Genomic DNA, 12,159 nt, shown 5'->3' with positions numbered 1-12,159 from the left:
CCAGTTTGTGGAAAACTTATGGTCTCTGTGTGTGGTTTGGGAGCTGCACGGTCAGGGGAAAAACAATGCTGTCCAGGGTTGTGAAGACTGTGGAGAGAATAATTGGGTGCACTCTTCCCACCTTGAATCAAATCTATGCTTCCAGGTGCCATAAGAAAGCTGCAGAGATAGCGCAGGATAGTGCACACCCCGGAAATGATCTCTTTCAGCTTCTGCCTTCTGGAAGAAGGGACAGGGTTATAAAGACTAGGACTAGCCGCCTGTGAGACAGTTTCTATACAAATGAGATTTTGGTTTTAAATGCAGTGTAAGGTAGTTTCTGTGGGAGTATATTGTATTTAATTATGCGGTATCAGAGTTTTTAGGTGGTTAACCAAGCTGGGATATCTGGGATAGCAGGCTTGTTGGTTTTTGAAAGTCTGGTGTAGATTTTTTCAATTTCATTGTTCTGTATGGGACAATGACAATAAAGATGGGGCAATGACAATAAGGTTATCGTATCATAAGATGCAAATCCTTCACTTACAGGTTAGTGGTTAATTATTATATCGACTTTTTCTAAAGGAGAGGAAACGATGACAAGCTTCTCTTAAATTGCATGGGGCTGTTTGGCTTTAAATCTGGAATCTGTCCTGGACTTTATATAGCTGGGCCCTGAAATCACGATGGCAGAGGACTGTGTTTGTACACTTACTTTATTTATTGAGTCACATATCATAGATCAGAGTTGGGAGGGACCCTGTGGATCATCTAGACCAACCCCCTGCAGATGCAGGAATGTGCAGCTGTCCCTTATGGGGAATCGAACCTGCGACCTTGGCGTTATCAGCACCACGCTCTAACCAACTAGGCTATTTGAAGAGCCTGCGAAAGTTAACATTGAAGCCAACCGATTGTACGTTAAGAACATAAGAAGAGCCTTGTGGGGTCAGGCTGACGCCCCAGTTTGGTCCAGCAACCTATTCTCACAGGAGCCACCCAGAGGCCTCTGGAAAATCCGCAAGCAGGATTCAAACACAATAAAGCCACTTCCGACTTAGAAAGCCACTTCCGACCATGCGCGCGGGGGCTGGCTCTCAACCTCCGCGCGATTGAGGGAATCGGCTGGCCTAGCGGGTGTGGCCTGTGCTATTTAATGCAGGCGCGGCCGGGGATCTCCCTCTTTTGCCGCTCAGCTGCTCCGGTTCTACTGGAGGGAGGCAGGAACTCACCAATCAATACTCTCCCCTTCTGTGGTTTCCAGCAACTGGTATTCAGAAGAGTTACTGTGGAAGCAGAGCATAGCCATCGTGGCCAGTAGCCAGGCGCCTGAAAATCTGAGAGGAAAGGGAGTGTGCTCCTCTGGTGCATAGCTGTCAACTTGCAGATTTGAAAATAAGGGACCGGCAGCCTCAAAAATAAGGGATCAGCAGCCAAAATAAGAGATTTTGCTATTGTAAAGAGTTACATACTGGTACATTGGTAGCATTGACAGATGCTGTCAATCCGGCATGAGGTGGTTGTGGCGCGGCGGCGGCTGCTGAAGCGTCGCCCTTCTGTGTCCCTCCCCATCCCCTCCTCTTCCTTCTCCCTCAGGCTGCCTCCTCAGCTGCCACCACTGCTGCCGCATCCAGGCTCGCGGGCGGTGTGGGCGAGAGTCTCTCTCCCTCCCCCCCCTCTCGGGCGGGGAAGGGCCGATGGAACTCCTCGCGCCAGGACAACGGCGCCAGCACGCTCTCTCTCTCTCTCGCGGTGGAGGACCCTGAGCCGCTGCTTCCCTCCTGAGCCGGGCGAGCATGAAACCCGGGAAATTTAAGGGACATCATCAATAAGGGACAGCAGGGGGACACGGCGCTGGGATAAGGGAGTTTCCCGCCAAATAAGGGACGCTTGACAGCTATGCTCTGGTGGACTGTCTTACAACAGGGGTTGGCAGCCTAAGGCCCATGGGCCACGAGCAGCCCATGGGGTCACTTAACTGGCCCATGGACCCCTGCCGCACTGGAAGGAGCGCCAGAAATCGTGTTTGCACATGCGCACGCACACTCCGGCCCACTATAGCATCTGTGGGACCGTGAACCGGTCCAAGCCACAAAAACTTTGCCGACCCCTAGTCTACAATGACTTCCCAGTGATGGGCCTTCTTCCTACAGTCGTTTAAGCATTCACAGCCAAGACGACTATCCCCAACTCATGGCAGAATCGGCTCGGCTCAGTTTGGCATTTAACAGCTTTCTTGAAGGATTTCTGGGGTAAAGCTCATCTTCTGTCTGAAAGTTCTCTCCTAAGTTATGATGCTGGAACATAAATGTACCTTACTGTATTGCCTCCACCAAGAATTGTAGTTCCCAGCATCAGGCACAGGACGAAGCCCTTTGCACATTTTAATTGCCCCTCCTCCCCAAACTGTCAGGACGCAGGTGGTGCTGTGGGTTAAACCACAGAGCCTAGGACTTGCCGATCAGAAGGTCGGCGGTTCAAATCCCCGCGACGGGGTGAGCTCCCGTTGCTCAGTCCCTGCCCCTGCCAACCTAGCAGTTCGAAAGCACGTCAAAGTGCAAGTAGATAAATAGGTACCACTCCAGCAGGAAGGTAAACGGTGTTTCCGTGCGCTGCTCTGGTTCACCAGAAGCGGCTTAGTCATGCTGGCCACATGACCCGGAAACTGTATGCCAGCTCCCTTAGCCAATAAAGCGAGATGAGAGCCGCAACCCCAGAGTCGTCCGCGACTGGACCTAATGGTCAGGGATCCCTTTACCTTTACCCTACCTCCCCAAACTAATGTACCTTGGAATAGGTAAAGAGGGTTTTCTAGACATGAACAGGGAGCAGTAGGCACATTGGTAGCAAGCAATCGATTGAATAGAGAGGACACTCTACGATCACTTGCAAGCAATCCTATAAATGTAAAGATTGTAAGTCCCATTGGATTTCTGGGGTGTGGATGCCTTAGTTCACAGAATCGACAACAGAGTCTCAATGAAAATTACCGTTAAAAAAAGTTTGAAGGTGCCTTTCAGTTTATGTAACTTCACATTAGCCAGAGAGGAGTTCGGTGGGAGGAAAAATCTTAAACACTGACGAACATCTACATGCTTAGTGCACTACATACAGAAGACAGAGGGTCTTGCCGTGTCTCGTTTTACATTCTGAGCCGGAGAAGAATTTTTGAGAGGAATCAACTCGTAATATAGCTTAGCGTTGTTACAAGACGGACCGACTTTGTAATGCAGGTCAGGCTGACATTGCTAAACACACCCGAGACCTAAATTGAGATGCTGTTCTCAATCTGAGGTGGGTTCAAGTAGTTGTAGGGGAGGGGTAATGACTTGTTCCTCTCGTTGATTTCCTCAGAAATCTTAGCCAGGTCGTTCTGGAAGTCCACAATGAGCCGCTTTGGCTCGTCCTCAGTGAAATGTTCATCGGGATAGTGGCCCAAAGGTCTCTGGAAAAGATTCGGGAGAAATCAGTGGTGAGACCGTGCCTCCAACTCCCATTTAAGTTGCAGTGAACTTCTCACATTCGCAATCCTAAAACACAAATGTAAAACTCCTTGGACACCCCCACATTTGGAAATATTCAAAACAAAGTCAAGTTTTTGTCCTCGTCTGGTTTTTTAATGGAAATGCGAGGCCAAATGTAGACTGCTGTAATGCAGGGATGTTGAACTGGCGGTTCATGAGATGTTGCTTGACTACAACTCCCATTATCCATGATCACTGCCTATGCTGGTTGGGAGCTGATGGGAGTTGGAGTTTAGCAACATCTGGAGGGCAACAGGTTTCCCGCCTATACTTAAATGCAGTCCCCCCGATGTGAGCCAATAAGAAGTATATAGATTTGTGTCTTTGAATTAATGATTTGAGTATGACTTCGTAAGATCTGAAAGTTATCAATCCTATTATTCAAATTTGTAAGGGACCTTAATTTAAAGCAATCACCAGACATACTGCTGAAACCCTTATTCTCCCCACAATAATTCATTTTAATTAACAATTGTATAATGATTGTGGGGGAAATAAGAGTTTCGATAGTATTGCCTGATATTATTCTTCACGGAGTTTTGAAACAAGCATGGTTCTCATCCATTTTTTCTCTTGTGTACCTTTTCTTTGTGGAATTTATTAGAATCCAAATAAGAAATTGTTTTTTAGACTAATAATTTTGCAAAAATTCCATTTTGAGGCTGAAATTCAAGAGTTTAGCAGCAACATGGAGTGCTAAGGGCAGATCCACAACATATACCTTGGAAGTCAAACAGCTTAGTTCTCGAACATTTTGGTTCCTGAACGTTGCAAACCCAGAAGTGAGTGTTCTGGTCTGCAAAATATTTTTGGAAGCTAAACGTCCGATGGGGCTTCTGTGGCTTCCGATTGGCTGCAGCAGCTTCCTGCAGCCAATCAGAAGCTGCGCTTTGGTTTCCAAACGTTTTGGAAGTTGAACAGATTTCCGGAACGGATTCTGTTCGACTTCCAAGGTATGACTATATTCAGAACACATTTGACTAACATTTAAAGCACATGACTTCCTTCAAAAAAATTTGGTATATGGAGCTTTCCCTTCACAGAGCTACAATTCCCAGCACCCTTAACAAACTACAGTTTTCTGTATCATCTGAGGGAAATCATGTGCTTTAAAGGTGCACCGAATGTGCTTTTAATATATGAGGTGTATCTGGCCCAAAGTTTCTTTTTATTATTATTATTATTTAGTTTTTATTATTCACGAAAAAAGAAACAAAAACAAAAAACAACAACAAATACATAATTTTACAATTACAAATTTACCGATTCAAAACTTGTATTCATCAAAACAATAAAAACAAAACTATACGCGCGTGTGGCTTCCCTCCTCCTCAACTTGACATCTTTAAAACAATAATGTCTATTTTACATTGTGCCTTCATACTAATCATTATCTATCCATTGTTAGTTTTGTTTCAGATTGATTCGTCTTCACATACTTAATCTAGGCATATCAACACATTACCTTTGGACCAGTGTTTTTTCATATAATCCTCAAAACATTGCCATTCCTTCCTCAAATTCTGGTTAGACCGATTTCTTACGGCTGCCGTTAATTTGGCCAATCCTATAAAATCACTTAATTTGTTTATCCAATCCTCCTTTGTGGGGACAGCCCACAAGATTAGAAAAGGTTATTTTTATACGCCACGGCCGCAGCTAGATTATTGCTGGCAAGGAACTGGAAAGGAGATCTGGCCCTAAGTTTCTTGACACAGAAAATGTGGTACTTCCTTCACTTCAAATCCTTACCGTGTCTCCTGCCTCATTGCTTAGCAACCACAGGGAGCAGAGGGCGATGCAGGTGGTGTTGACCTTAGGGAGGGTCTCCAGGACGGTCTCCAAGGTCTCTGTGCCCTTCATGGTGGGTGGGGGTCTTCTCATGGAGGGCGGGCTGTTGGGGATCCATGCGCCATAGTCATACTGTGGGCAGGCAAAGGACCAAGTTAAATTAGGGCTACCAGACGTCCCCGTTTCCCGGGGGCAGTCCCCCGATTTGTGAATAAGTCCCTGGAGAAAATCCAACCCCGGAATGTCCCCGGATTTCATCTACTTCTGACAAGACAGAAGTGCTATTTTGGGGGGACAGGAGGCGGGCGGGTGTGGAGGACTCCCTGGTCCTGAATGGGGCAACTGTGCCCCTGAAGGACCAGGTGCGCAGCCTGGGAGTCATTTTGGACTCACCGCTGTCCATGGAGGCGCAGGTCAATTCTATATCCAGGGCAGCTGTCTACCAACTCCACCTGGTACGCAGGCTGAGACCCTACCTGCCTGCGGACTGTTTCACCAGAGTGGTGCATGCTCTGGTTATCTCCCACTTAGACTACTGCAATGTGCTCTACGTGGGGCTACCTTTGAAGGTGACCCGGAAACTACAACTAATCCAGAATGCGGCAGATAGACTGGTGACTGGGGGCAGCCGCCAAGACCACATAACACTGGTCTTGAAAGACCTACATTGGCTCCCAGTACGTTTCCGAGCACAATTCAAAGTGTTGGTGCTGACCTTGAAAGCCCTAAACGGCCTCAGCCCAGTATACCTGAAGGAACGTCTCCACCCGCATCGTTCTGCCCGGACACTGAGGTCCAGCGCCGAGGGCCTTCTGGCAGTTCCCTCATTGCGAGAAGCAAAGCTACAGGGAACCAGGCAGAGGGCCTTCTTGGTGGTGGCGCCCGCCCTGTGGAACGCCCTCCCATCAGATGTCAAAGCGATAAACAACTACCTGACATTCAGAAGACATCTTAAGTTCAGGGAAGTTTTTAATGCGTGACATTTTAGTGTATTTTTGGTCTCTGTGGAAGCTGCCCAGAGTGGCTGGGGAAACCCAGCCAGATGGGCGGGGTACAAATAATAAATTATTATTATTATTATTATTATTATTATTATTATTATTATTATTATTATTACTAATGTCCCCGGGAAATGCAGCAGCAGCAGTCTCAGCAGCCTGGAGCGCTTGGCTCTGGCTGGCTCCAGGAGCTGTTCGGAAGTCCCAATATGAGGTTGGTGCAGGGGCTCTCAGATGCAGCTTTCGATGGGGGGGGTGAAATCCCCAAAAAGGATGTTACTTTTTTTCTGTATGCCACAACAGCTACGAGAATATTACTAGCGAAGAATTGGAAGAAACAAGATTTACCAACTATCGAAGAATGGCAGATGAAAATGATGGACTATATGGAACTTGCCAAACTGGCTGGGTGACTCCGAGACCTGAGAGAAGAGACGGTGGAAGAAGATTGGAAGAAGTTTAAAGAATATTTGGAAAAAATATGTTAATATTTAAATCTTAGAATAGCTCTGGAAGTGGATATAGGCTGTAGGGTTAGAAGTAGAAGATCGTGTATTTTAAAACAGTATTATTTGTAAGTGATAAAATATGAAGATTTTTATGGTAAAAGTATGCGTGATTTTAAAAGAGGGCTAGAAATTATGATATATGTAAACTGCTAAAGATGAGGTAAAATGAAAATCAGAAAGGGGGGACTAGGGGAAGCTCACCTAACAATGTTTAGAAAAAGAAGAAGGATAAGACAAGAATTTGTTTGAATTGTTTGTTTTTCTGTTTGTGTTGTTTAGTGGTGTTATAAAATGAATAAATAAAATAAATAAAAAAGCAGGAGGGGGCAGGGATCTCTCAGTTAGGCAACAGGAAGCCTCCCTTCCCAGCTGAGGGATAATGTTACAGGAATTCTAAGGTCTTATATATAAAAAATAAATGTTCATAAATGTACAAGGCTAACACATACATAAGTATATAAACCACGTGTCTGAAATGGTATCCTGAAGCCATTTTGACTCTCCCAAATTGACCTCAAATATTTCCCTACAAGGAGGAAGGAAATGGGAAAAGCTTTCCAATTGTTTTTGGACTTTAGGGGCTTACACATCCCTTTTCAAATACAGCCTGGCAAGTATCTGTTAAGCTGAGCATACTATCAATACAAACCTAGACGGCATTTTAAAAAGCAGAGACATCACCTTGCCAACAAAGGTCCGTATAGTAAAAGTTATGGTTTTCCCAGTAGTGATGTATGGAAGTGAGAGCTGGACCATAAAGAAGGCTGATCGCCAAAGAATTGATGCTTTTGAATTCTGGTGCTGGAGGAGACTCTTGAGAGTCCCATGGACTGCAAGAAGATCAAACCTCTCCATTTTGAAGGAAATCAGCTCTGAGTGCTCACTGGAAGGACAGATCCTGAAGCTGAGGCTCCAATACTTTGGCCACCTCATGAGAAGAGAAGACTCCCTGGAAAGATGGAGGGCACAAGGAGAAGGGGATGACAGAGGACGAGATGGTGGGACAGTGTTCTCGAAGCTACCAGCATGAGTTTGACCAAACTGTGGGAGGCAGTGGAAGACAGAAGTGCCCTGCATGCTCTGGTCCAGGGGGTCACGAAGAGTCGGACACGACTAAACAACAACTATCAATATGCGTAGGTGTTATGTACTAAGCTTGGATCCTAGAACAATAGGCAAGTAGGATCCTAGAATGCAACAACTGACTGGCTTGCAGGAAAAGACCAATCAGGCTCCAGGAGGGAAGCAGAATCAGCCAATCAGAAGGGACTCATTGTGTGAATAATGTATATAAAAGCCTGAGGTTTGGGGGGCAATTCAATCACTGTTTACAAGCTGCAAGAAAGAGCATGAAATCACTACAGGACTCCGAGTATATTTCAGTAAGAGATTCTGGAACTAAGTATTTACCATCTCAAAGGCCAGGCTACCCAGAAAAGGCAATCAAGGCATGATCAGGTATCCTGGCAGACAGGAGAGAAGCAACACACTCAAATTTCTGCTGTAGACCACCTCCTTCTGTGATGTATGTATGATGTTTCGGGGGGTGGTCTTGGGCTACAGGGGAGGCAATTTCAAAAGTCTATATAAGGGCTTGCACACCAATGTTCTGGCTTCCTCTCCTCCCTCCCTGCGTGGGGTCCGTGGGAACCCTGTTGCAACAATTCCTTGAATAAAGATCAGGCTTACTAGCTGCTTTGCTTCTCAATATTCTCTGGTCGGCCTCTGTTATTTTCTCCTACCAATAAAGAACCTACATAAGGACTCTCTATGGGCTCTTGGGTACCCCATAAGGGAAAAGGACCAGTTTTTTCTTATAACAAATTATAATACGTATTTCAGGAGACAAAAGGAATCTTCTGCATTTCCCCAAGAAGAGGCCAAATCTATGCTTTGCTGCTCAAGAGGGGAGTCAGTTGCGTGGATGAGGACAGGAAGGTACCGTATTTTTCGCTCTATAAGACGCACTTTTCCCCTCCTAAAAAGTAAGGGGAACGATGCCTTATGAGGAATGGCTAGGGGAGCTGGGCATGTTTAGCCTGGAGAAGAGGAGGTTAAGGGGTGATATGATAGCCATGTTCAAATATATAAAAGGATGTCACATAGAGGAGGGAGAAAGGTTGTTTTCTGCTGCTCCAGAGAAGCGGACACGGAGCAACGGCTCCAAACTACAAGAAAGAAGATTCCACCTAAACATTAGGAAGAACTTCCTGACAGTAAGAGCTGTTCGACAGTGGAATCTGCTGCCAAGGAGTGTGGTGGAGTCTCCTTCTTTGGAGGTCTTTAAGCAGAGGCTTGACAACCATATGTCAGGAGTGCTCTGATGGTGTTTCCTGCTTGGCAGGGGGTTGGACTCGATGGCCCTTGTGGTCTCTTCCAACTCTATGATTCTATGATTCTATGTGTGTGCATCTTCTGGAGTGAATGTAGACTGTGCAGCTATCGCTGAAGCCAGCACAACAAGAGGGAGAGCTGCACAGTGCCTCTTGTTGTGAGGCCTTAGCCTGATCCTCCTTCCTCTTCAACAACATTTGATTCAGATTTCCCCCCCCCCCCTTGTTTTCCTCCTCTAAAAACTAGGTGCGCCTTATGGCTGGGTGCATCTTATAGAGTGAAAAATACGGTAAGTGTGGCCTCTCACCTGACCAGAGTTGACAGCAGCGTGTTGCGCTGAGCAGGTGAAGATCACCATTGTCAAGAACTTGGTCAGCTCCTCCATGGTCTCCAGAGACGAGGGGGCACCGGACGTCTTCCTGTTCTTGAAGGCTTCCTGGAAGATCTCTCGGATCCAGGCCTGGAGTTCCGTGTCGCTCTGGACGCGGTCGTCACTCTTGTAGTAGAACCGGACAAGGCTGGCCACAAACCTGGGACATGAAGAAAGTGCATGCTGGGAGGCCTTGCCAGGCGTCAATCCAAGATGGCAGCTGCCCCACCTCCCAACCAGGTGAGGAGATTTTGCGTAAACTGCAGATTGAGATTTATGTTTTAACTCTTTCCTGATGGACACAGAGTGGTTGCAGTAACTGTTAAATGGTATTATTAAAGTGTCTTAGATAAAGGGGGAGAGAGATATGTAAACCAAGATTGTAAGCAGAGAACAACTTTTGGAGTGTGTGTGTAAATTGCAGTTAAATTAAAGATTCTTGAAATGGTCGGATGAAATGGGGGAGGATGAGGGATTTCACCCCTCCCATATCCAAGAATCTCCTGACGAGTCTGCTGATTCTCCAGAGAGGAGGAGCAGTGTACTGCTTTCTACTTATTCAGCTCCAGCACCAAGTCTGTCAGTCAGTCAGTGTGTCGGAGAGAGAGAGAGACTGAGTGTTAGAGATCGTGTGTAGAGATAAGGTTGCTGCTAAGAGCAGCTGCAGACACTCAGTGTAGCATTCATTTATGCTTAGACCTATTTAGCTCTGTATATAGTTTTGTATTATAGTTATAGTTATAGAATAAAAGAAGATATTCTACAGAGCTGCTCTCCGAGTGGTTTATACACTGCTAGACTCTGCTATACTCTGCTGTGCGACGACTGTATAGTGGAAGTGAATCCGGTGCTCACGGCTCTAAGCTGTGAGTCCACAGCACTTTGACCTGTTCCTGTGAAGAAGGTGGTCTCTGGAAGTGCTACCCAGCTCGCCTAGCCCAGTCGGGGTTGAAGTGCATGAGTCCAGTTGGTGACACTGGCTCAAGGGCGATGCTGAGACCAGGTTCCCTCTAGGTCAGCGGTTCTCAACCTGTGAGTCCCCAGATGTTGTTGGACTACAACTCCCATCACCCCTGAGCTCTGGCCTTGCTAGCTAGGGGTGATGGGAGTTGTAGTTCAAAAACATCTGGGGACCCACAGGTTGAGAAAGGCTGCTCTAGGTGCTTACGGTTCCCATCCCTGCCGGTGTCACCTCTCTATGGCGGCCCAAATCTTCAGCCCATCGTCCCGGTAGTGGTAGTTTGCGATGGAGGCGACCCCGCGGGCCGCAATGTCATCGGGGAGGCAGAGGGAGCCATAAGCCATGCTGTAGGTTCCTTTCCCCACAATGGGCACGATTCCTTTGTAGCCTGCTGAGGTAGCCTGGGGGTGGGGGAAACAGTCAGACGTGAGTATTCAAAGGGTGGGACAGGACAGGGAGAAAAGGCATTATCTTCAAGCTCCCTGCATTGTGAGAAAACCAGGTCATTAAATTTCGTTCCATTTCCAAATTGTGCTTCGCTTCGCTTTTCTAGATGACAATACTGAAGAAGAAGGGTTGTCGGGCTCAGCCTTAGGGGGCAGGTGAAATAAGTTCCACAGCAAAATAAATTTGCAAGCAAGCCTTTCTCATTCTAAAGATAAAACGTGGGATGTTTTATCTATATCGGTATTCTGAATTACGAGCACCGAAGGATTTAGATGGGAAGCTGGGGTGGGGTGGGGGGCGTGGGGACCAGACACTAAAAAGTGGAAATTAGCACACTGATTTTGGGTTGTTTCACTTTTCCTCTCCTTTCGGATCCAAGGATTGTAGACGTAAGAGGATGGTGATGAGAGGGTGAGGCAAATTTTTATATTATATGTTGTTGTTGCTACAAAGTTCTTAGCCGTGGACAATGCTGGATTCTGGTGTAACACATTTAGGTGCATGAGATTTAAGATCCCATGTTCAAAAATGTCCAAGTTGGAGAACAACTTGAGATACATTTCCGAATTTGACCCTTTGGGCGCAGATTTCAAAGAAAATCTGCCAAACTGCAGACAGCATTTTCTGCATGGACACCTCACCCATCGCTTGCTTCTTTGTGCAATTTGGGCCGGTGGGGGCAGCTAATCTGGCTGTGGTGCCACAAGCTAAAGAAGAAAGATGCACATTCTCATTCGGGTCTCAAAATCCATCTCTGAGAGCAGGCAGGAGGATGCACCACGGGGTCAGAGGAGGGGTGGGGTGTGGGCGGTACGCTCTGGGTGTCATCACTGGGGGGGGGGTTACATTCGGTACGCTGCCCGCCCACGACTCCCAAGCCTACCCTGAGCTGTCGGGAAAAGGGGTGGAGCTACGCCGCCTTGCCGGCAGCCTTCCCCACTTTTCCCTTCGTTTTGAGAGCTCGGGGGAGGCTTGGGAGTCACAGGCGGGTGGCACGCCGTTGCCCCTGCTCCCAGGCTGCTTCCTGGGGGGGAAGCCTCCCCTGAGCTGCCAAAAGGAAGAGGGAAGGGAGTGTTAGTTTCTGTTTGCCCCTGTGCAGTGCTTTGGAGTCACAAGACTCTGTTTACATTCCAGAGACATTCCAGGCTGCTGGAAGTCTCACGGATGACAGGAGACGGATGTGACGTTACTGGTTCCCTGTTCCTTTGTTGTTCAGTTGCTCTCTGCTCTCACAGAGAGAGGATGA

General features: G+C 47.0%; 1 protein-coding gene across 2 annotated transcripts in view; it reads right to left on the bottom strand.

Annotated features, from left to right (window-relative positions):
* Positions 1-2,981: 2,981 nt before the first annotated feature.
* The window catches only part of LOC307202130 (polyunsaturated fatty acid lipoxygenase ALOX15B-like), a 44,453-nt gene continuing 35,275 nt past the window's right edge, over positions 2,982-12,159 (bottom strand). For both annotated transcript variants that reach the window (XM_079951828.1, XM_079951827.1), the window contains 4 exons: positions 10,698-10,867; positions 9,443-9,665; positions 5,256-5,426; positions 2,982-3,424 (listed from right to left, as the gene is read on the bottom strand). In XM_079951828.1, coding sequence (XP_079807954.1) covers positions 3,245-3,424; positions 5,256-5,426; positions 9,443-9,665; positions 10,698-10,867 — 744 coding nt within the window. In that variant the 3' untranslated portion in view covers positions 2,982-3,244. The remainder of the gene's footprint in view (positions 3,425-5,255; positions 5,427-9,442; positions 9,666-10,697; positions 10,868-12,159) is intronic.

This window comes from Podarcis cretensis, assembly GCF_951804945.1.
Source record: "Podarcis cretensis genome assembly, chromosome: 13".
Lineage (NCBI taxonomy): Eukaryota > Metazoa > Chordata > Lepidosauria > Squamata > Lacertidae > Podarcis > Podarcis cretensis.
The sequence above is the reverse complement of the archived record's forward strand: the minus strand, read 5'-3'. Positions and strand labels throughout refer to the sequence as shown.